General features: G+C 33.9%; 1 protein-coding gene across 1 annotated transcript; it reads left to right on the forward strand.

The window, feature by feature from the left end:
• Positions 1 to 282: 282 nt before the first annotated feature.
• Positions 283 to 25,491, forward strand: LOC129947124 (ADP-ribosylation factor-like protein 5B). Its single transcript, XM_056057564.1, has 5 exons — positions 283 to 1,048; positions 20,812 to 21,020; positions 21,083 to 21,208; positions 21,282 to 21,391; positions 24,589 to 25,491. Exons 1-5 carry the CDS (start codon positions 1,003 to 1,005, stop codon positions 24,635 to 24,637), a joined length of 540 nt encoding a protein of 179 aa, XP_055913539.1. The 5' UTR covers positions 283 to 1,002; the 3' UTR covers positions 24,638 to 25,491.
• Positions 25,492 to 26,257: the final 766 nt, after the last annotated feature.

The raw sequence follows: 26,257 nt of genomic DNA on the forward strand, positions 1-26,257 counted from the left end.
AGAAAAACATGGTACACGTTTCACGAACATGTGGAAGTCGCTACAAAAAAAATGTGAACCTTCAGAGTTCATAGCTTTTCTATATTTTTCTATAATTTCCATATAAATTTCTCACTCAATTAAAAAATGATGTACAAAATCGGAAGCATCTTATCGGTTACACTTTTGAACGTTCTCTTTCTATTTTCCTGCACTCCTGGCAGTTCCCCTATTCCGATACTCTATTCTATCGATTCTCGAAAATAAACTTTGACACTTCATTTCATACAATAAAAAAGAAATAATAAAAAATGGCGTAATATAGTGGCAGCTGTAACAAACGTCTTTGGTTCTCAGTTCTATTTAATAAAATAAAGGTTTTCCTTTTCCTTCTACTGTGCTAAAGTATTAATTAAATTACCAATTTTTCTTATCAAATAAAGTAAATAATAGCTTCATATTTATCAATAAAATACATTTTTGTAAATTCCACGAACAAAACAAAAATTAAATAAAAGAAAGAAGAAAAGAAAAACACCTTAACCAAATGTTACACATTTCTTGACAAAGAAAATTCATCAAAGATCAAAGAAGCTATAAATGTTACAAATACAAAATAGAATTAATTATTTTTCTTTTGGTCAATGCCCCCGCCATCGCTATCACCATCGACATCATCACCTTTGTAATAAAGTTAACCAATCGAATTCTTGTTACGATCTAAATTCTTGTCTTAAAAAGCCTTGCATGGCCTCAATTAATAATAATAACCATAAATTAAACAACCCAAAAGAAATACAAAAAATATCTCGGATCTTATCGTTTTCGTTGTTCATGTTGTCATCGTCGTCGTCGCCGTCGCCGTCGTCGTTGTCTTCTTTACGACACAGTGCATTATTACTTAGTGAAAGTTGATTTATTTTTTTACAAAAAACAAAAAGAAATTGAAAGAATTCGATTTTGATTTACATTTAACGTTATTGGTGTTGGTATTAAATATTATTAAAATAAAACTTAGACAAAATGGGGCTGCTTATATCAAAGCTTTGGAGCATGTTCGGCAATGAAGGTGAGTCTGATAAAAATCACAGTCTAAATTGTCTAATCATAAATTAAATACAAAAACGAACGAACACCTAATTCGATCGGAGTAATTAGCTTGTAGAATGTGTGTTTGATTTTATGTTTGGAGTCGACCAGCCCAGTGGTTAGGGTTGCGAGTGGGGCTCCCATGTTATAAGTGAAACCACACAAACACAAGTCGACAAGTGATCAATATTCATGCGAAAAGTAAAAGTGCCTTCAGTTTTTTGATTTCTTGTTAATTTGCATAATTTTCAAATGATTTTTGTTTATTTTTAGTTAGTTAAGTGTTTTTGATTGTTTTATTTTTGTTCTTCTCTTTATTATGAAGAACTGGAAAACAACATTGATAAGAAATAATAAAATTCGAACAGTGTCAGGCCATAAGGTTATCAGCTCATGGAGTTATTTGGAATAGTTGGTACCTACTAACCTTTTATTAACTATTCAAGTGCCACGGGAGACATTGCTTGTTCTCAAAATCAATTGATTGCTTTATACACAATTGATTTGATCTTATTGTTTTGGAAATTAACCAAATGTTTTAAAGTTGATATCATTTAGACTTTTACTTTTGCTATAGAAAAAAATACTAGATTTTATCGAACAACAAATGGTGCAAAAGTTGATAACTGAGTTTATCATTGTAAAATAAGCTACCTGATATTTTTACCTGATAGCTGAGCTTGACTATCAAACAATAAAAAATGTATAAACCTTTCTATACAAAATTATATAAACATAATAAAAATTGTTAGAAATGTCTGGCAAAGTCGAATGAATTCTATTTGAAATAATATTTGTTCAGTTTTGGCTTCTGGTCTGCGTCATATGAGCCAATAAGAAACCGAATAAATACCTGTACTCATTTTAGGGACTTTGTTTTTAAAAGGCAGAAAAACAATATTTTTTTTTAAATATGTGTATAATGTTTTGTTGAAACAAATCACTTGCGTAATAATATAAAGTATTTCTTAGCGCTCATTATTTTTTGTTTCCTTTGTGTTCTTTTTTTAAATTGAGATTCGTGTCACCGTTCGTTACTTAAATTTTGCTCAGAATGAGAGACTAGGGGTACCATTTTTCACGAACTAACTTAATAAATAACAAAATACTCTCGGCCTGGAAGTGGAGGCTTGTAGGATGTTGTGTTAACACTCAAAGTTTTGTATACAATTACATATTATGCCAGACAGAGTTAAACTCCAAGATGTTGTCGTTGAAAATTGTTTTAGAATTCTTAAAAATTGCAATGAGAGGTACAAACAGGGCGAGGTAAGACATTCCCCATAATTTTAGGTAAATTAACGAATCTTTGTAGATGTCAGTACCAATGAAGTTGGGCTCATTAATATTAATATAATATATATTAATATACGGATCAATCTCTTTAAATAACGGACAAGACAAGAAAGATTACTATGTTGTTCGAGTGACGTAAATGAGTCAATATCCGTGTTTTGTTGGAAAATCTATCAATAGTATAGTAGGATCTTCTCAATATCCACAAGGGGACATGTACATCTTTTGATCAATCAACTGTCAACCAGATTGACCACATTGCGGTCGACGCACGACACTTCTCCAGTATACAGGATATCCGAACATTTCGAGAGGCCAGCATTGACACGGACCACTACCTCGTTGTAGCCAAGGTACGGCTACGGATATCCCGATCCAATCCATACAAGGAAGTACTGTGAGAAGATTCGACGTTAGACGGCTACAATAGCAAGTGACTGCTATGTCCTTTCCGATCGAGTCTCTAATAACCTCTTAAGGAGTTCTATGCTGGCTGCATTAAGCATTGAAAACCAGTGGCAATATTGCCTTGCAGCCATCAGAGATACCGCCTCTGAAGTGCTGGGTTTCACACGATCAACACAGCGAAACCCCTGGTTTGACGACGAATGCCGGCAAGCGCACGCAGCGAAACAAGAGGCATACAAAACGGCACAAAAGGACTAGAGCTGCTTGCGAGCTCTACGAGCAGAAGAGGAGAGAGGAACACCGGCTTCGTAGATGGAAAAAAGAGAGCATGAGAAGCTCGCGATCGAGGAGATAGAGGGATGTCACAATAGGAATGAGGTTTGTAAATTTTACCAAAAGGTAAAAAAAATCTTCCAAGGGTATCAGCCACGAACCGAAGCCTGTAAAGACGATTAGAGGAACATCGTAGTAGAACCGCAGTCGATGCTGAGAACATGGAAAGATCACTTCTCCAAATTATATAACGGCGATGACGAACCGAATTTCGCTGTTAAAGAGAAGTGAAGATAGCTATATCTAAACTTAAGTCAAACAAAGTTGCTGGAGCTGACGGCATCGGTGCCGAACTATTCAAAGCAGCAGGCGATGACTTGGGTATGAGCATGCACCAACTCATGGTCGGAAAAAAGCATTCCCGATGAGTGGAATCTCAGCATAGTATGCCCGATACATAAGAAAAGAGATCCTCTAAATTGCGCCAACTGCTGAGGCATCAGTCTCCTTAACATTGCATCTAAGATCCACTCTGCCGTATTATGTGAACGTCTGAAGCCGTTCGTCAACAACCTGATAGGGCCTTATCAGTGTTGCTTCAGATCAGGAAAGTCCACTATTTCACAAGTCCAAATATTCACACTACAGCAAATCTTGGAAAAAACCCAGGAACTTCAAATCGATACCCAAAATCTCTTTATCGATTTTAAAGCCGCGTATGACAGCATCTATAGGGAAGAGCTCTACGGAGCAATGTCTAGTTTTGGCATCCCTGTCAAACTTATCCATTTGTGCAGAAACACGATGGAGAATTAACGCTGCTATATCAAGTTCGGAAAAGATCTTACCGATGCATTTGATGTCATAAAAGGTTTTAGACTAGGCGATGCACTGTCATGCGACTTCTTCCACATCGTTCAGGAAAGAATTGTGCAAAACTCAACCGTCAACACTAGAGGCACAATCTTCCAAAGGTCCATCCAATTATTCGGATACGCAGATGATATTGTTATAATTGGAAGATCAAAGCGTGATGTCAGTGGAGCGTTTTTGAGCATTGGGACGGAAGCGAAGAAGATGGGTTTAGTGGTCAATTAGGGCAAGACCAAGTATATTCTATCATCAGAAAAGGACACTGAACAACGACGTCTTGGACAAAACGTCACCATGGACAGCAATAACTTTGAGGTAGTTACGGACTTTGTCTACCTAGGCACCGCTATTAATGCAGACAACGACACCAGCGATGAAATCAAACGAAGAATAACTCTTGCAAATCGCTGCTTCTTTGGACTTAGAAGGCAATTGAGAAGTAAAGTCCTTTTTCGAGCATGTAAAATCACCCTCTATAAGACAATCATCATCCCGGTTCTCATTTATGGCGCTGAGGCCTGGACCCTGATCAAGATCATCATCATCGTCTTAAACCCTACGGTTTATCAATAAATCTCTACTTATCCCAATTGCGATGTGTGAATCTAAATAAATCAATTTAAAACAAAACAAAAATGTTCCAATGTGTTTTCATTGAACTTGGGGAACGTCTAATTGCTTTGGAGACACTTAAAAAGGGTATGACTTAGAAATTTCAGAAGACACAGCGTATATCGTATATTAATCTAATGTATAAAATTGTTCTGTCACAGTGTTAGTTGCCATACTCCTCCGAAACGGCTTAACCAATTTCAATGAAATTTGCATATACATTCGGTAGGTCTGAAAATATTTTTTATCTATTTTTAATATTACTAAGTGCTATTGTTTAATTGCATTAACATCGTACATGGTGCAAAGAACTTCCGATAGTATTCAGTGACGCTATGTACTAAGTATATGCACTGTAAATTAAATATAACTAATTTCAATATAAGAAAACAAATTGAAAATTAAATGTTTTTTATTTTCTTTAACAAGTGTGCCAAATTCTTCTCCACCGCTGTATATACGTCCAAAGCTTGAGTATAACTCCCACATCTAGACTGGTGCTCCTGCAACTTAATTAAGCCTCTTGGATAGTATTGAACGTAGATCATTTAGATTGATTGGTGATAATACCATCATAGGATCATTTAAATCGCTCGAACATCGTCGTAAAGTTTCTTGTCTCACCCTCTTTTACCCTTATTTGAATGGTTTGTGCTCTAGTGAAATAGCTAGCTGTATTCCTCTCCTTAAACAGTTCAACAGTAATACTCGCGCTTCCAGGAATGCTCATCAGTATACCCTCGAGCCCAACTTCGGTCGTACTGTCAAGTACAGAGATTCGTTCTTATGCCGCACTACGCGAATGTGGAATGCCTTGCAACACTCTGTCTTTCCCAGCCAATGTACACCGACCCCTTCTTTCAACTACTCTCTCTCTTTCCTAGTACTCACACCGTGACTTTACATAATAAGGGTAGTAATATCCCCTTGAGTGTGCGCTTATTATAAAAAAAATTGTTCCACTAACCCATAAACCACACCAAACAGTCAGTTTTTGTGGGTGTTTCAACATACACTACCGGTCAAAAGTTTGAGACCACCTTCAAAGGGTTGCTTTATTTGTACCTGGCGTATGGTTTTTATTTTTTATGAGTTATTTGGAATCTTTTTATGATTGCGGTAATATTAAAAGGTAAAAAAATGTAAAATTTGAATACCTACATATTCAGGATTTTGTATATAATGCTCGGTTTGATCCAATTTAAATTTATTTGAGACTGTGATCTTCTCCAGTAAACAAAGTGCGCATTATGGGAAAAGTTAAGGAATTAACTATTGAAACTCGATCTGCGATAATGTTATGACCCTTATTAAAGAAGACTATTTGCAAAGAGAATTCGCCACAAAACTGAAGATATCCAAAGGAGCAGTTCACAGGACCATACAGCGTTACTCTAGTAGCGGCGGTTTTAAGGATAAACCGAGGTCAGGACGACCTAGAGTTACGACGAAAACCGAAGATCTGCATATCATCACCATAAGCAAGAGTTCTAGGAAGAAAACAGCACCAGAAATACGCGCCGAGATCAATGAAATCCGGGAAGAACCATTATCTGTATCAACGATACAATGAAGGCTAAGGCATGCTGGACTTTTTGGGCGCGTTGCAGTGCGCAAACCACTTCTACGGCCCCAAAACAAGATCAAACGGTTGGAATGGGCCAAAACCCATAAGGATTGGACAGATGAAGACTTCAACAGAGTCTTATGGAGCGATAAGTCCAAGTTTGAGATATTTGGCTCAATTGCAGAGTGTACGTCAGGCGCCGTGCTGAACAGAAGATGCTACTAGATTGTTTGGTCCAAACTGTAAAGCATGGAGGTGGTTTAGTAATGGTGTGGGGATGTTTTTCCTTCGATTAAGTAGGAGATCTAACACGAGTGATCGGAAGAATGGATAAAGAAGTTTATAAAACAATATTGGAAGACCACGTTTTGGTATCTGGACTCCGATTAATCGGTGAAGGTTTTGTAGTCCAGCAAGACAATGACCCGAAACACACTTCAAAACTTTGCCGCTGATACCTGAAACAAAAAGAAGATGAGAAAATTCTAAAAGTAATAGTATGGCCAAAGCAGTCTCCAGATATTAATCCCATTGAGCTCTTATGGGAAGAGCTTTACAGAAATGTCCGGAATCACCACATAACATCGGAATCTGCTCTTTGGGAAACAAAATTGCTGGAATAATATTCCACAAGAAAACATACAAAAACTTGTAAGAAGATTGCCCAGAATTGTAAAAAAATTATTGAATTTAAAAAAGGGTTTTTTGATGAAAACTCAATTTAGAGCATTTATTGGTTTTTTAAATAAATAATGTATGTTTAGTACAAAACTAGTTTATATTTTTCTATCATTTACAACTAGACATGCTCTTCAGTTTTTTCACGTATTAACTTTTTTCCTAAAACTTCAGTTTAGGGGTTAAAACTCGATATTTCTCAAATTTCAGAGGCGGTCTCAAACTTTTGACCGGTAGTGTACTTTTTAGGATTATCATCACTCCACGTATTTAGAACACAGCCATGATTACACAAAAATTGGACAATTTTAAAGCCTTGTTCAGCCTTATTTATGGCTAAATAAATTACTCCTCAGGTTATTCTGTAACCAAATTAAAATAGTTGTAGGACCTCTAAAAAACACCCGTTATTTTGTTTGTTATATTTTGCCTACCAGTAATTCAAAACAGTTATCTTTTCTAACGTTAATTTATTTTCCAAGGCAAAAAATAAAACAAAAACAAATTAGGTTTATTCACCAAAAATATCAATGTCAAGTAATAACAATCTTGACAATGCTTCAGAAGTAGAGAAACCAACACCTACTATTTTGTATTTGTATTTATTTAAACAATCTGTTAAAATAAAAAATGCCACGGCCGCACACCAAATCAAATCCCCCTTTCTGCGAAGAATTAGGAAGTAATTTCAACAATCAATTGAATTCAACGAAAACAAAACCTGCAATTCTTTATGTGTATCGTGTTGTGTGTGTCATCGACCTAATAAATTGTTTCTGAAAGTGAAAATGGATTAAAAATGTTGTTTGAACTGCACGATATAACCGCGACCAATGATGCGCACCGGAAACCTGATTCGCAAATGAAAACGAGAGTCCAAATAAGTCCAACATATGAAAACATAATGTGCAAGTGCAAATGAATACAGCAGTTATACGGACATGGACGACACAAGTCCGTCAAAGAAGAAGTGAACAACATAACATCATGCAATAAATAGTTTCAATTCAGGTTATTTTTAAAATGTTATTATTTTTTACAACATTAAAAACACTGAGATGAGCTTAATAGCTAATATCACTTCTATAAAAAGCATCAAGTTAGAAAACAAACAACGGGAGAGCAATAATTTTGCAAGGTTTAGTTTTGCGCATTAGTCATAGAACAATTAAATCTTTATCATATCACAACTAGTTTTGTCAGATAAGTGAAATACGAACCTTGTTTACATAGAAACAAACATACATTAATTGTGATAGGTTTGCTCCAGGGTAGGGGAAAATTAAATGATTTCAATGGGTCGAAGGAACTTGTTCTCATCTAAGCTTAAGCAAGAGTCAATCAAAGTTTTTGATTGTAGTGAAAACGATGGCAGCTTTTTATAAAATACACAGTTAAACTACGATTAAATACAAATGTTTACCATATAAGAAATGAAATTAACGTTTAGATCACCCAAGCTTACTTGGCTTACGTTCTTAATACTTTAATACATTTAAGTTTAAGTTTAACAAAATTTAATAAACATTAATTTTGTTTGTTTTTTGAAAACTCTTTAATGTTCAAATAGTGGAACTTCTTAAAATAAAATCAACTAGTATAGTCTGATCTATTCCAGATCGCTTAGACTATACCACCCCAAAAATGGTATTCGGTAAAAGCTTCCATGTGTCCATCCCTTCAAGATCCTCCTGTCAAGAAGAGAGACCCCTGGAAGACGATGCGGTACACTTCTATACTGACGATGACGGTTCAAAGACCGATCACGGAGTTGGAAGTGGTATCTTTTCAGAACAACTGAATCTCAGTCTGTCCTATAGACTTCCCAATCAATGTAGTGTATTCCAGGCAGAAGTAATGGCGGTTAAAGAAGCACTATCCTGGCTCAAAGAAAACGTTATATCTTGTAAGGATATACGAATCTTCTCAGACAGCCAAGCCGCTCTTAAATTTCTCGCGTCTGTCTCCACAAACTCTCAAACAGTCCACGATTGTCGATCATCTCTGAATGAGATGACGGAACAGTTTAACATTCACCTCATTTGGGTGCCGGGCCACAGAGACATTCCGGGAAATTGCAAAGCTGATGAGCTCGCCAAAAACGGAACACTTCTGCCTCATGTTAGACAAAAACATAACATAGGAACACCACTTGCTACATGCAAATATCTTCTCAAGCAATATGCTCTAGAAACAACAAATGCTAGATGGTCACAAAGTACCACCTGCCTAGCAACCAAGCCAATATGGCCAAGTATTGACTTAAAACGGTCAAAAAGCTTGATATCACTGAGCAGACAAAGTATAAGCTCTACAATTGGAGTAATAACGGGACACTGCCTCATAGGAAGAAATGCTTTGAGGCTAGGGGTCTACACAAATGACTTCTGTAGAAGCTGCATGGACGAGGAGGAAGAGAAAACGGTCCAACATCTTCTATGTACATGTCCAGCACTCTCCATTAGAAGGAATTACTTTCTCGGTAATCCCTTCTTCGATAACACCAGTGAACTGGCAACGATTGACACAAAACGTCTCTCTAACTTTATTAAAAGTACAAAATGGTTTGTTTAAATTCATTACTCTCCCATGAGTAACCTCATTAGTGGTATCACAATAGACCCTTGATGTCTACGTGTGTCAATGACATCTGGACAGCCACTCCAACCTAACCTAACCTATAGTCTGAGAGGTAATAGCCAATTTTTGGTTGAATGGTACAACCAAAATTCAATAACCGGTATATTAAGTTATAAAGTGGTAATTTGGAAATCAGTCGTCTGCTAGGTTTTTTTATAACAAGTATTTTCCTGATTGAAGTTTAAAAAGTATAATTATTTTATAATAAAACTAGCTGACCCGACACACTTTGTTTTGTCATATAAATAATTTCAAGAGAAGATTTTGCTAGAAATAAATATATTATTGTTAGTGTGTAAGGATGTGGTATAGAAGTGAAAGAGATATAGAGCAATTATTGAAGATCCAACCTTTAGTTGCAAATCATGCGGTGGCATGCCTGGTAAATCCAATGAGTCCAAAAATTCACTTGGATAATTTAGACCATTGAAAACATCTTGTGAACCGACCGGTAATTTTATGCATCCAGTTCAATCTGTAGTAACTTTTCTGTCGCCTATATTAAACAGTTGTTTTGAAAATGTTTCAGCGGATGGATCTTGAAGCATTTGAACGGGCATATTTACTTTCAGTGTGTGTCTGAAATCACCTGAAAGAAGAAACGGAGTAGTCTGTCGTTGATTTTTATATCTTTCAATGTCCCATTCAACGCCTCAAGCGAATGTTTGTGTGCCATAGTCATCATCATCACTGATGATAATTTTACACTGAGTTGTTCTGCCTCCATCCAATAAAGTTTCCGCAATGCCAGAAGATGCAACAGGCAATTAGCAAGAATTAGCGAAATAAGGAATGTTCTGCAAGTTCCACCGGTTTCATAAAAAAAAGAACCCACCTTGTTGTGGCCATAAATAGTTCTTTGTTCTTCATTCATTAGTGGGACATTACGAGCAACAATCGCTGTCATTTCTACAGTACTGTTTTGTAGTTCACGATTCAATTCAGTGTCTATTAAATCAGATACATTTCGATTCTGTAAATTCATACCGAAATGATTGAGTGGTCAGTTGGTAATGATAATGCAAGGATCCTCAATAGCAAGCAATGCTTCATTGTACATTATACATAGCACTATGTATGTTTTCATAGTACTTCATCAAATATGTTTAACATCAGTAAGAAGAAAAAACTATGGAATGTAGAAACATCCATTTTTCGCCTGGACACGAATTAAGCACATTCGACAGTTTCTTGATAAATTTTTACTTACCGTTATCAATTCTAAGTTTTTCTTGGTGTTTGGAAGGGAACCCTTTCTTTTGCAGTACAGAAGCAATTCTTCTTGGCAAACTTTCAACCAAAGTCTCACATCGTGACTTTAGAATTGCATACCAAGCATTTTGAATCTCCTGCCACAATTGTGTTAAATTAGTTTTTTTTTTACTGAATGTGATGTTCTCAAATTCTCGATTGGGTTAAGATCGGGTGATTGTGCTGGCCACTTCAGTAACGTCGATTTTATTCACCTCTAAGGCGCACTTCACTAACTTTGAACTCACTCTTCACTAACTTTAAAGTGTGTTTAGAGTCGCTGTCGTGCCTGCAGCACCATATTAACGGCAAATTGTCTTCTGAATAGGGTATCATATGATCCAACAGTATATCTATGTACACGTTCTGGTCCATTTTGGTGTCAATTTTTACGATGGGGCCAACGCTAGGCCATAAAAAAGCAGCCCAGACCATAACGTTGCCTCCACCGTGTTTCACCGTATTAATGGTGGATCATATTCCCCGTTTTTTGGACGCCATACATATTTTTTCCCAAACGATCTGAACCAGCAGAATTTGCATTCATCGCTCCAGAACACGTTTTTTCAAAAACAAATTGGTTTGTAGATTTCAGATTTTTTTTTTTGATACAAACAATTTTTATTTAATCGGCGTCTTATGTTCCTTGATTAAACATTTACTCCATACTTCGTTGAAAGTTCGCTTCCAATGGCACTAAATAAATAATTCTATCTTCATTTGTAGTTGTTTTTCTGGCCCGGGGGTTTTGTTTAACGTTTTCAATCACTCCAAACTTTTTGAAATGCCGAATGGCATTATAAACCAGCTTCCTGCATTCTAACAACTCAGAAATTTCTGTTACCGTCCGCCCTTTGGACTTCATTTTCAAGATCAGACTTCTTTTTTCCTTTGAGCACCATTTTCCTTTTGCCATGACTAATTAATTTTTTTTAAATTTTTTTTTTAATATAGATCATTAAAGGAATATTTAATTACCTCAAAAATTATTATTTTCTTATTAAAAAAAACACAAAAATTAAAAATACACTCTTTGATTGCAAAACGGGCTAAATTTATTTCCAATAAAAAAACAACGCAAATCAGAAACAAGCTTCATTTTTCTCAAAACGGTTTTTTCTTTTCAATCATTTACACATTTTTATTATCATATAATGTAGTCAGAGTAACAACATAAAAATGAACCGTTACTTGCAAGTAATACAGAATTGAAAGTAGAAAAATACTTGTACTCTTTTCATTTAGCTAAATTCGTGTCCACCACTGTAAGTCTTGTAGATAACAGCCAGATCAGAAAAGGATAAAAACTGCTTGCATCGCCTTAGAAAACCCAAACATCTTGCGGCATTTTTGGCGACATCGTGTATGTGATCGTTCCACAAGAGATGGTTGGTGGTACTCATACCGAGAATATCGAGATGTTCAGTCTCCACGATGCAAGTGCCATCCATAATGGCAAGGGGGTTATATATATCGAAGAGTTTAGATTAGAAGTTGCAAACATGAGATCATAAATAAAAATGAGAAAGAGTGTTGTAGATAAAACAGAGCCCTGGGGCACATCAGCATTTATTTTGTGGTTTTCAGACTTAAACCCATTCAATACTACTTGTATTGAACGATCCAAAAGATAATTACTAATCCAATGAAGAAGGGATTCATGAAAGCAGAAACCCTATTAAATGCTTTTGAAATATCAAGTGCAATAATATTTCTTTCTCCAAAACGATGTAAAGATTTGTCCCACGGTCGGAGAGATGAACCATAAGATCACCAGTTTACCTATTGCTGCGAAAACCGTAAACAATTGCTCCGTAGTACCTTTAGAACAATGCTGGCTAGAAGATAACAGTCAATGATTATCGCTTTAGAGCAATAATTACTGACTTTTGTTCTTCAATTGATGTACGGGAGCTACATCGCACACATCTCGTGCCTTAATTGATTAATTGGAAACAATGGGTAGGTTCAGGCGACATAAGGGATTTAATAGTAAGGCAGTTTCTAGTATCTGATTGGCCAGCTGACAAACAATTAAAGTCCAATTAAGGCAACTTTATTGGAAAGTTTACTGGAAAGTTAGTCAAGAAAAATGTCCCTAACTTTCAATTTATAAATTAACTGAAAGCTGAACTTTATTACGCTACAATTTATTTATTTTCCGCACAATTTCATTTAATATTTTGTGTAAAAAGGTTCCTTGTCAAATTGGAAAAGTGAAAAGTTATTTTTTTTTACAATACGAAATGCAAATCGTAATAGACTTGTAGTTTCCGTGAAGAGTGTTTTGTAGACAATGATCTGTTTGGTAGTTTGTATTCGATGAATTGAAGGTAGAAGTTAGTAAGGAAAAGTTTTGAGTTTGAAATTCGAGAAATGCAGTTGACCGCAAATGAAGTCCCTTATGCTGTCTGAACCTGCCCAATACTTTGTTAGCTTATAGTTTTACGTTTGAGTCCCGTGAATTACTCTTCATGATCGTTTGATTAAACGGCGGTGTTTTTAAAATGTTCATGTCAATTTAAAGAATAATTTTTGTGCTTTTCCACTTCAAATTTACACCAGAAAAAAACATGCTTTACATAGCATACTTCAAATAATTATTTAAGGCATTTTTTCTTCTTTGAAAGGGACTATCAATTTCAAGTAGAGGTTTAAAAGGAGCTATCATTATAAACGAATTTTTGAATAAAAATCAGTTACTTTATTCAAGTACATTTTAATATTGCATTAGAATTGTATATTGCTTCGTAGGGTTTTCCAAAAACAGGTTTCATGTTAATTAGATTGCTACTTGAGATGCTATTACTTTTAAAGCATTCCTGTTTTGACATTTGACAAGTAAAAACTACGTCATTACTAAAAATGGAACAATACACGCTTCCAGTTGTTTAATTTTACTACAAAAATAGTTAAAATCTGCTAAAGCTTCGTAAAGCGTCAACCGGAAATATCAAAATGGTGTCAAATGTAAGTTTTTGAGACAAGTTAGTGATGTTAAAAATTGAAACAACTGAGAATATGTCTGCTATTGACACGTTGTGTTGACGAAATCCAGGTTTTTCTCGGTCGGTTTTTGAAACGAATTTACATCTCCACAAACGACATTACAACGTTTTTAAACTTCAGTTAAAACAAAAACTCAAGCCGTCGTCGGGAACCATTAACGCCTAACGGCTGGCAGCGTAATAGACTTAAATTATCCGAAAAAGAAGTTGTTATAAGTTGTTCTAAGTTGTGACCGAAATAAGAAAGTTATTTCCCGAACAGTTGATCAAAATTGTTGCATTTCATGGAAAAGATTCAACATTAGACCCTAGTTTATAAGAATATAAAACCTTACATTTTCGTTCATAGCTTTCTTCTGTCGTTTTTCATCTAATTTTGTATTGCAATAGTTCTTATCATACACCTCAACAAAAATGCTAGACATTACAAATTTTTAAGCGTCACGTTTTCCAACAGCAAAAAAAAAAACAACACAATTCTAGTCACCAATCATCAACAAATAAAATCGAATAACAAATAACACCAACAAACATAGGCTGCCTGTTTATCGTTTTATTATAGTTTTTGTTTTGATAATACATTCTCTTCATTATCTATATACATATACATATATGTATGTCCGCAAAACCTTTGTTGTTGTTTTTGTTCCCAATTAGATAATGGTAAACAAAATAAAATGTACGTGGTGTTTTCATCGAGTGCGAACTCGAACTAAATTTAATGAATTTCTAATATGGATTGCTGCCATCATTCGGCACTATGCTTTTGTACGTTTAATGGAAAAAGCTAAAATGACGCATTTCAAGTTCGTATATGACCTGAGTGTGAATGGGCATCATTAATTCAATTTAAATTTTTTACCAAACTAAGCGTGTCTTTGGGGCAAGAACGGTTATTGTTTAAAAAAAATAATAAGAAAATAAGTAGATTTTGGTAACTTAACACGCACCAGACCGTAATGACTTTGAATTCTCGAATTTGGGTACAAGAGACTTATATTCAAGCCTTCGGGCGTGACAAACTTAAGCATTGACGATTACATGGGATTTTTTTAAAATAATTTAATTTCAAATTACCCTCACTTGTTTGTAGGATTAGAATAGCAACACTTAACTATTGATGGCTCTGGCTTAAGGGGACAAATTTCGACTCCGACAAAACGTCACAGTGTTATTATGTATGTATGTACATAAATATAAATTCAATCAGGCTGACGGCTAAGCCATAGCTTATCAATTCATAAAATAATAAATCTGTATATATAAGAATACACTGCCGCTCATCTGAATAGGTTAACAAATATTTTCACCTCACTGTTGGCTTCTCTTCATATGTAATGCAATATCACATCTTTTTTATATACACTGCCAATCACTAGTGTGAACGCTCATTTCCGAAGATGAGAAATATTTTTGGACCTCTGCCTTGGATTTTCCAACAAGACAATGCCCCCATCTACACTTCCAGGGTTGTCAAAAGCTGGATTTTATCAGAAAACGTAGAGCTTTTGCCATGGCCACCCTATTCACCGGACTTGAACATAATCGAAAACGTATGGGCATGGCTATCTCGAAAAGTTTATGAAGGCGGTAGACAATTTGAAGACAAGGACTCCTTAATTGAAGCTATCCGTGATGCCTGGGACGAGATTTCACTTGACTATTTAAAAAAACTTTATGATTCCATTCCAAACCGTCTAATAGAGGTCATATCGAAAAATGGGGGGCATACTCATTATTAATTGAGAAAAACTTAATAAATAAATGTTTGAAAACCAAAAACTGTAAACATTTCTTTCATTTTTTTGATATTTTATATTTTTTGATCCAAGTGACGCACTTTTTCATACTGTTTTTAAGTAGCTCTTTAATTAATGTAGGGAAATTCCAACTGTTTTTTCTATTTAACCCCTTAATTTTATTACTTTTTTTAAAGAAAATATCTACCTACTCAAATGTAGTAAATTTTTAATGGTACGAAATTTCCAGCAGGTATAAAGAACGAAAATCGGTTGAAAAATATGTGGCCTCATCCTAGTGATTGGCAGTGTATGTAATGAAAGAGCATAATTATGTGCTTGTTTTGGGAGAAATAAATTTGTCTTAAATCTTACCGTTAATCTCCCACTGTAGCTAGACTAAATGTATTTATAAAAACAAGCATTTTTTTGGCTCAAGGGTAAAAAGGCTCGCGGAAAATCTTTAAGTGAGGAAGAAAAAGGCAAAATAAAGCATTTCGGAAATGAGGCCTAAGCCAACGAATTATAGCGAAGAAATTCAAAAGAAGTCAAAACTTAGTAGGCAGTTACTTGCGATATGTCCAACATTATGGAAAAAACTTGAAAGGACGAACTAATACGGCCTTATCAATGGCTGATAGATGTGCTATCATCAGAACAGCTTCTAATTCTTATGATTCATTGTCGAAAATAAAAATAAAAACGACTCCAATTCAGAGTGGAAAAAGTGATTTTTTCAGATGAGAAAAAGTTAAATTTAGAGGTCCCTATAATTATTACTTTTATGAATTTCGAAAAGGGGAGCATTATTTAAGTCGGCTGCATAGCTATGAAGGGCTCCCTTAAATAACGCCAGAATTTTTTTTGGAAAAAACGCCAGAAAATGTTTTCTGCTTCAAATTGGAAAAAGAAGCAGAATTTTTTGTGGAAAATAAGCCAGAAACATTGAAATGGAAAAAAAAAACAGAAACCAAAATGGAAATTAGGCCAGAAAACCAATTGATATATTCTGGCCTAATTTCCTAATATCAATTTGGAAAAAAAGCCAGAAAATGTTTTGCATTTTAAAAGTCGCTACTTGGTCAAAATTGTAGACATTTTATCACAACAGGAAAAAACAGCCCCTGACATGCACCCGCGGGGGGGGGGGCGGTCGCGGCGCGGCCAAGACGTTGCGGACGCGGCGAGGGCCGGCGGCGGCGCGCGCTGTTACGGCGTGGTTGCCACGCAAAAAATTACTAAAGTTTTCAAAAAAAATTTTTATTTGTAACAATTTATTTAACAAAATAGAAAAGAACAAAATATTTTTACTAAATGTAAACTTGCAAAGTGTCTGCTACGATTTCCCGGCAGCGTGGACATTTGTAATTTTCGTTTGAATCTGCAACTGCTTGAGCTTGCAACTTTAAGTTGCACTCTGAGCATATTTTCATATGTCTGCACGGCAACAACACAACGTTTGGTGGAAGGACCTGACATATAATACATAATATTACATCCGCTTCTTTTACGTCTTTAGGATGTTCCACCGCTTCTTCTTCCGCGTCAGAGTAAACGTTAGTGTCAACATCATTAGAATCTAGAAAAGTGCATAGAAATTATTTTAACAATACGATTATTAATTAGAAAACAAAAACCTTCGAAAACGTCTTCGAACGACTCCATATCTTTGCATATACAGTTTTTTTCGTACACCATCCTGTTGAGAAACATGATTGGTGTTATCTTTTTGTCTGCCAAAAGTTGGCTTGCTTCGTAAAAGCTATTTTGGTCACCATGATTATGCTCAATATATTTTTTACTTTCATGTATAGTCCATCACACAGCATCATTGTTGCCTTACAATTATTAACATAACAAATATACACCACATTGTTCTTATAACAATATTTTTTTTATATAATTGTTTCTGTTCGAGAATATATAAAAGTTTACTCCTACTTTAATTTGTATTTCTGGCTTTTTTCCCAATATTTTTTTTTGCTTTTTTCCCATTTCTGTAAATGGAAAAAACGCCAGAAAATTTTTAGGAAAAAATGACTGAATGCCAAAATTTTGCCAGAAAAATTTGGGATTTTTTCCTAGGAAAGAAATCCAGAATTTTGTATCAAAAAAAAAATTCTGGCCTAATTTCCGGGAGGCATTGTTATGGTGGGGGAGCTATTTTCATTAAAGCTAAGTCATTAAACGCAGCCATTAAAAAAGCCTGGTCAGAAATTTCGCTTCAATGCCTGGAAAAATTGTATAATTCCATTCCGAATCGAATTTATAAGTATTATATTAAAAAGTGGTGGCAACACTCTTATAAACTATTGTTAATTCAAATAATTTGTATTGTTTTATTCCATTTCATTCGTTGAACCTATTGAGATGAGCCAAACAAAAATTCTTGTTTTTATGATTACATTTATTTTAGCTACCTTGGGAGAATAACGGTAAGATATAAGACAAATTTATTTCTCCCAAAACAACCACATAATGATGCTCTTTCATTAAATGTATAAAAAAGATGTGTCATTGCAATACATGAAGGGAGGCCATCAGTGTGGTGAAAATATTTGTGAACCTAATCAGATGAGCGGCAGTGTATAAATAAATTAATTTGTTAAAACAAAATTTGTTGTTAATGCGGAATATCAAAATCAAAATCATACAATTTCTTTTAAGGGGGCCAAATACAGTTAGTTTTTAGAAAATCCAGCAAATGGAACGAAATTCAATCTTTTCTATTTATTATGTCTATAAGTAAAAGCAAAAGTTCCTATTAAATAACTTAAAAATAACTTTATCATGTAAGGTTTTAAGATATTACCTTTAAAATTCGAGAAAAAAACACATCTACAATGCTTTTTGAGGGTATCTAAATTCAGAAAGAAGCTTTTTTTCGATTAAATTTATGATAAATAATAAAAGTAATGATTTTCCAAATCAATAAACGCTTTCATTGATATTTAGTTTAAATATTTGTAGTATACAGAAACCCTGAATCATTTTTGCACTCGTAAAACGGTTTTCAATAGAAAAAGTTAATTATTTTTTGTAACAAATTCATCGTCTATATCCATGTATGGACATATATTAAGTTTTTGAAATATATTACAAAATTTAAAAATAATGTTAAAAACGATTGCTTTTAAAACTTGAACAAATAGTTAAAATCAAAATTCGAAATCGTCCCTAAAAATTAACTAAAAACACATTTTTTAAAGCTATGAACGTAATTAATTTTAACTGTAGAAATGGCGATCTCAAGGCAACCTAGGCTGAGATCCAATTAGCGCTGTAGTGCGCCGTTTTAACTCTAAACTTTATAAAATTTCAAATGAAGACTTATGAAAGATTACCAAAAACCAATTAAGATACTGAAAATTTGTATCTTCAAAATCATTCTGCGATTTATTCTTAAGGGATATGTTGTATTTTATCTTAGCTTTAAAACCTCCGTTTTTGGTTATCGTTAGTATTTTTAAAGAGGTATATTTTAAAAACATGATTTCATTTAAAAAATTTCAAAGCGAGATTTGAATTCAGAACATCTTATACTTTATTTTGTGAACCAATGTTATAGAATCTTTCAAGTTGCTGCTTCGGCTGGCTTCATAGTACTACATTCTGTCACTCCAATTGTCTAAGAACATGTTGATGGTTCCGCGCTTAGCTCAAGGATGCTAGTAGCCATACAAAAAAGTTTAATTGCAGTTTCAAGAGAGCAATCAGACATCATGGGTTCTGGCAGGTTGTTTAGATCCATATTTTAAATTTCTTTAAAAAAAGTGGCTTAATATGGCTCTGCAACAACCAAAGTTGCCCGAAACGTTATTCCCAGCCTCCTTTTCGAACAAAAATTATTTACCACTTCCACATCTGCATCAAACTGTATTTAATTATTTGGATGCATTGACTTCCTGGCATCAATGCCCGGGAACTAAGGCTCTGAAGATACGAGAGACCAAACATACGGAAAGCAGATATACTCGTACGAGCAATTTAAAAAAGTGTAAAACAAATGTTTTGATTAAAGTACCACTCCTGGAAATGTTTAAAAATAGAATTGTATTCTTTTATGCTCGAGCAACAATATAATAACATTCCATCATAATATTTCAAAAGCAAACCCAAAATAGACCAACATGTAAATCACGAAGGTACTGTACTCCTAATATCTCTTCTAAAAGCCATAATTTTAAAAGATGGTTATCTGCTGTTTAAATTTATCAAAAACAAACATAATGCATTCTCTATTGTTTTCGTTCATGTCTTCTTGCCATTATAATGTTGATATGATCATTTTACTAGATTACCCACTAACCTTAAAATGTCTGCCTTCATAGGTAGCCTCATGAAATACTTTTTCATATCGACAGAATTTACGCCAGTTGAGAGTCGGAAAATTTCTACAATTAATTTTTCATCACATTTATTTTATTTAGAGTAAATTACCTAAACGAAAATAAAAACAAAATGCTTATTTTTACAGAAATCAAACCTTAATTGATATTTCGTATTTTTGTAACGTGCTTTGTAATACTTATTAAATACTGATTTTTCCATCTTATCAGGAAACCTATAATAGTTGTTTTGGCATTTACTAAGGAGCACCTCATACCTGATAACAAAATGCAAAATCTTTACTTCTCCATCTTTCCACCGTGTTACGAGTAGCTATATGAGATATATTGTATCTTATGCAAAGGTTGTGAATCCCCAAACAGACGACCATTGAGCTCCCCACCATCAAATCTTTCTAGAACTCCCTTGATTTTTCTAGACCTCCTTTGATATTTCAAGATATCCCTTGATATTTCCAGACCTCCCTTAAATTCTCCAGACCTCCTTTGATATTTTCAGATCTCCCTTGAAATATTCAGACCTTCCTTGACATTTCTAGACCTCCCTTGAAATGCCAAACCTCTCTTGAAATCACCAGACGTCCCTTGATATTTTGAGAGCTCCCTTGATATTTCTAGACCTCCCTTGATATTTCTAGACCTCCCATAATTTTTCTAGGCCACCCTTGATTTTTCTAGACCTTCCTTGATTTTTGTAGACCTCCCTTGATATTTCTAGACCTCCCTTGATATTTCCCGACCTCCCTTGATTTTTCTAGACCTCCCTTGATATTTGGAGACCTCCCTTGAAGTCTCCAGACCTCTCTTGATTTGTCTAGACCTTCCTTGATATTTCTAGACCTCCCTTGATTTTTCTAGACCTCCCTGGATAACCCTGATCCAAAATGGATGTCTTGAATAATCAATTACAATTTTACTCCAAATTGTGAGACAAGCCTTTCATATACCGAAGATGGCTTAGCTTGAATATATTTTTCCTATTATTCTAAAATAAAGATATTAAAGTAAAAATCATAAATTTAATAACATTAAAAATTTATCATTTTCAGAACATAAATTAGTTATGGTCGGTTTGGATAATGCTGGAAAAACAACAATTCTATATCAGTTCTTAATGAACGAAGTGGTGCACACTAGCCCAACAATTGGCTCTAATGTAGAAGAAGTAGTTTGGAGAAATATACACTTTTTAGTATGGGATCTTGGTGGACAACAAAGTTTACGTGCTGCATGGAGTACATATTATACCAACACAGAAGTATGTATTAATCTATATTTATATTTATTTTGTTTTTAATTTATACCATTTTATTTTTCAAGTTTATTATTATGGTAATTGATTCTACGGATCGGGAACGATTAGCAGTTACAAGAGAAGAATTATATCGAATGTTACAACATGAAGATTTATGCAAAGCTAGTCTGCTCGTATATGCAAATAAACAAGTAAATATTTTATGATATTAATTTTATAAATTAAACTTTCTTACATTTTCATTTTTTGTTTATTTATTTAAAGGACTTAAAGGGTTCAATGTCTGCTGCTGAAATTTCCAGACAATTGGATTTAACCTCAATTAAAAAACATCAGTGGCACATACAGGGGTGTTGTGCGTTAACAGGTGAAGGGTTAGTATCTTCTTCTTTTTTTTAAATAATAATTATGTGTTTAGGGGATGGTTTTAGTTCACATTAATCAAACATTTTCCGTCATTTTTTTGTACAATGAGTACGTCGTATATTTTGAATCCATCAAACTAATTATTCATATCATGGACGAGCAATACATTTTTTTTTATCTTTTGATAATTTGACGGAAATTATTTAAAAAATTATAAATTAAAAAACTCAAACATAAATTGATGATTTCTTGGGCCGAAAATTCTCGTCTCTTAGGTTAAACTTGATATTGGTAATTTCTTTTAAATTTAACCCTCTTTATCGAGCTTATAAGCAGATCGCATATAAGCTCGATAATAGGTGTCATAACCGGACACTGTCTAATAGGAAAGCACGCCACGAGACTAGGCGTATTCTCAAATGACTTTTGCAGAAGCTGTATGGACGAGGAAGAGGAAGAAACGGTTATTCATCTTCTCTGCACATGCGCTGCTCTAGCTCGAAAACGCAAGAATTACCTAGGAGAATTCTTCTTTAACAATCTAAACGATCTAAATCATATCGGTATAATCAGCCTCTCACGTTTCGTAAGGGACTCAAGCTGGTTCCATTGAGCTTAGGAGGAAGCCTCAAGATTCATGTGGCCATTAAACTGGCCTAAGTGTATCCGTTTCCATCTTGGACAGCCACTATAACCTAACCTAACCTAACCTAACCCTCTTTGCCAAGTATGTTACTGCCTTATTATTACCTATTAACCAAATGATTACATTTTTCCTCGTCCCTTTTACACTTAGTTCTTGGCAGATGATTCAATTACTTATATGCCTGCAAAAACATCGAGAGGAGCCTAATTGTTCCAATAAGAATTTAAACTCTTTGACAAGTTATACATAAAAATAAAATAGTATTATTTCTTTTATTTAAATAGAAATTCATAAATGCATTTCTAAAGGGTGTTTACATTTTAAGGACCGATGTTAAATGAAACACAAATTATTTAGAATACTATCGTCATTTCTTTGTATTATGATAGCGAACAAAATTAACTGCCTAATATGCTAATATGCCTCGATAATGCAGCAGCTTATAAACCGCACCCAACCGTCACTCTTTATGGGTGCATTGGTTTTTCGACCATCGTATTCGCCCAAATGAGAAAATTCTACTAATTGACGAACCCACTTAGGTTAAAATATGCTTCATCGCTGAATATGATTTTCTCGAAATTGGATCTTCCACAGTTGCCATTTCTTGCCACCATTCTGACCATTAACGAAGCTTGAAATGTTCAAGAGGCTTTAATTCTCGAATCAACAAGCCGGCTCTTCTGCAAGGCTCTTTACAAGCATGCATTGGTGTTTTTACATCTCCTCAATCTCAGTTTGCTCAAATGTTTGTACGATTTTTCCGATTGAACGCATTTGGACGATTAAATTGACCGAAAAAATCACGAAGTTTTCCATATGTATTTTGATTTGAACGCTTATTTTCATAATAAGCATAAATAACTGGTCGAAATTTAGTAAATATTTTTTTTTTTGACATGAGGAAATCTTCAAAAGACACTTGGCAGTATTCGGCACCAAGTAGTGTGGGACTTTTAACCACTAAAACCGCCTCTTCATCAGGACCAATCTTGAAGGATCGACTTCCGATTTTTCTTTCATAATTTTGTACAATCACTTTGGGGAAGTTTAAACTGTTAATACTTTCCCATGTTTTTTTAGACCATAAGCTCATGAGGCTTGGTTCTTCTTAATCTCCGAACATGGTTTCTTATATTCAAGACGGACTCCATTTCAAAATTAGTATGACTTTGCAGTCTCTGGTTGTGCGATACAGCGTATTTTTTAACAACTTCTGTAACCATTTCTATTTGTAAGTCACGATGTAGATCGGTATTTCTTATGTACCAAGGTGCATTAACTATTCCACGAAGGACTTTGTTTTGGAATTTTTGGATGATTTCGGTATTTGTTTTCTTTGTACAGCCCCATAATTGGATTCCATAGGTCCAAACAGGCTTTAGTACTTGATTATACAGCATTATTTTGTTTTGGATTGATAAATCAGAGTTGTTCACAAGCAACCAATACATTTTTCTATATTTCAAGTTTAGTTCTTCTCTTTTCTTTTTGATGTGCTCTTTCCACTTTAGCTTTGCATCCAAAGTCATTCCAAGGTATTTGGCCGTATTGGCGTTAGGTACAGCTTGATTATTAATGATTATTGGAACATTGTTTATCTTTTTATTCGTAAAGTTTATATGTGAAGATTTTGTTTCATTGAGTTTGATACGCCATTTTTCGGTCCAAGTTCTCACTGTGTCGACGGAATTTTGTAGTTTTACTGCTGCCTTAAAAACACATTTGTGGGGTACGAAAATTGCGGTATCATCTGCAAAAGTAGCCGTTATGGTGTGATTACCAACTGGAATATCCCTTGTGTATAGTAAATACAGGGTAGGACCTAGGACACTTCCTTGTGGTACACCGGCTTCTATTTTCTTCAATTCCGAGTATTCTTGATCGTACCTTACTCTAAACAATCGGTCTGAGATGTACAATTTTAATATTTCAAAGTACTGCCTGGGAAGATCCCTTTGCAGTTTGTACTCAAGTCCCTCATGCCAAACCTTGTCAAAAGCTTGAGCAACATCTAAAAAATAGCTAAACATACTTGTTTTTCTTCTAATGCTTTTTCTATTACATCCGATATTCTATGAACTTGGTCTATCGTGGAATGTTTATTTCGAAAGCCAAACTGATGGTTTGGGATTAACCTTCTTTCTTCTATGATTTTGCTTCAGAGGCAGTTTTTCAAAAACTTTTGCCATAATTGGTATAAGTGATATTGGTCTGTAAACCGTCACTTCTGTAGGTGGTTTACATATTTAGTAAATATGAAGTTGAAAACTTCAAATGAAATGCAGTGAAAAACCTGCCGTTGATAACTTCAAATGAAATGCGGGGAAAAACCTGCCGTTAAGGTGTGGTTCACATTCCACATCGGACCTTAAAATTTGACCACCCTTAATAAGTACTTAAATCCTTTTCAAATTTTTTGAAACACTAGCAATATGTTTGGACATCTTATAGATAGAAAATAACACTTTAATTGTCTTTAAGCCATTTGGTCTTAAAGCAATTATTTACCTTTTTATATAAATCATTACTTATCATTAATCTGCGATTATTTTACAGACTTTATCAAGGATTGGAATGGATTGTTCAGCGTATCAAGAAGAAATGACAGACATATCCCGATCGCGGTAGTTTATAGCTAGTTGAAAATAACTGAAAATCAATTACTATTAAATTATTAACATTAGAATTAAATTTATAGCGTATTGTATACTTTACTTCAATTTTAATTTTTATTTAAATTTCTTTTTCTAACATCTACATAAGTACATGACTCGATGACTTAAGTAATCATCGTTTGGTCTAACATCATTAAACGATTAATTATTAGCTTAAAAATATATATATTTTTCTATTACTATGTAAATTGAAAATATTGTAAAAAATAAAACATTTTTGTTAAGAAAAAATAATAATACAAAAAAATAACCATCGTGCAGTTAACGGAGTTTTAAACAAATAAACTTTTACAAAATGATATTTTAACAAAACATATAAACAAATAACATATATTGTAATTTATTTTAACAGTTTGTGATTTAAATTTTTCTTCCACAGTTTTATTTAGTTGCGGTTAGTTTTTTTTTTTTAATTTTATTTTCCAAATTTTAAATCTTGAAAACAGTGTTGTTTCCATTAAACTGTGAACACAATTTATAAAATGAAAACAAAAATAATTTTAGAATTGATTGCAAGAATCTATTTATAAAAATATGTTTTTTCCCAAAATGTAAATAACGATTGTTAATAATGATAGCTTCATCATCTGAACAACGTATACTTCAGTGTAAATTGATATTTTGTAAGTACATAATAATTAAACTATAAGACAGACAAAAAACGCATACTTAAAACAATGTGTCATAAAAATACAATATTATGATAAAAAATAAAAATAAATGAGATTTGCCAAAAGATAGAAAAGAAAAAAAACAAATAAAAATAAATCTAAACAAAAATACATTCCAATTTTTGTCACTGTTCGAGGCTATATTTTATTTCTAATGGATGTCGTTAATGGTCATCGTTTAATTGCAATACGTGGTTATTAAAGTGGTCTTGTTATGTTTATTAACTTATGTAAACATGGACATGTGAATTGAATATGATTACTAAAGTTCCCGGAAATTGACAAATGACTTAATAAATTCTTTGGCGTTAGGTAAATATGTCTAATTAATGTAATGTAATTATCAAACTGAGCTTGTAATAATAATAATTATAACTCAAAATTTTAATTTTAGGTTGATAGTTTGGTGTATCCACTTGAGTCTAGAACAAATGCTAACCTCGAATCAATTTAGTCTTCAAAAAAATTTCGTGTTTGTCCGTGTGACCAGTTTCTGACTTAAGTCCTTATTGTCTAACGCCAAAGAATCATAAGAAATAACAAAGCCTGAATTAAACTTTAGTAAATGCTAGGTTTTAAAAAGGTGGATTTTCGAACATAAGTTTCAATGGTTTGACATACACTGGCGGACAAGCGATTAGCGCCCATTCTATTATTATTATTTATTAACATAAAATTACAAATCCTATGCTAATAGAAAAGAGCTCTAGCTACAAAAGCTTTCCACTCTACTATAAATTATTAGTTAAGTATATTATCAAATTATTGATATGAAGGTATTTGTCAATTTTCAATATATTTTCGACATTAATTGTATTAAGAAATGAATAAATATTTTGGTCGGTTTTTAGGATAGCATTCATTTTTTTGGAAATTCCA

The sequence above is a fragment of the Eupeodes corollae genome, chromosome 2 (assembly GCF_945859685.1).
Source record: "Eupeodes corollae chromosome 2, idEupCoro1.1, whole genome shotgun sequence".
NCBI lineage: Eukaryota > Metazoa > Arthropoda > Insecta > Diptera > Syrphidae > Eupeodes > Eupeodes corollae.

Excerpts from the sequence above, each read along its gene's own strand:
- LOC129947124 (XM_056057564.1), top strand. The coding sequence starts at position 1,003 with ATGGGGCTGCTTATATCAAAGCTTTGGAGCATGTTCGGCAATGAAG. Across the intron at positions 21,021-21,082 it reads CATATTATACCAACACAGAA|TTTATTATTATGGTAATTGA; the intron begins GTATGTATTAAT and ends TTATTTTTCAAG. Across the intron at positions 21,209-21,281 it reads TCGTATATGCAAATAAACAA|GACTTAAAGGGTTCAATGTC; the intron begins GTAAATATTTTA and ends ATTTATTTAAAG.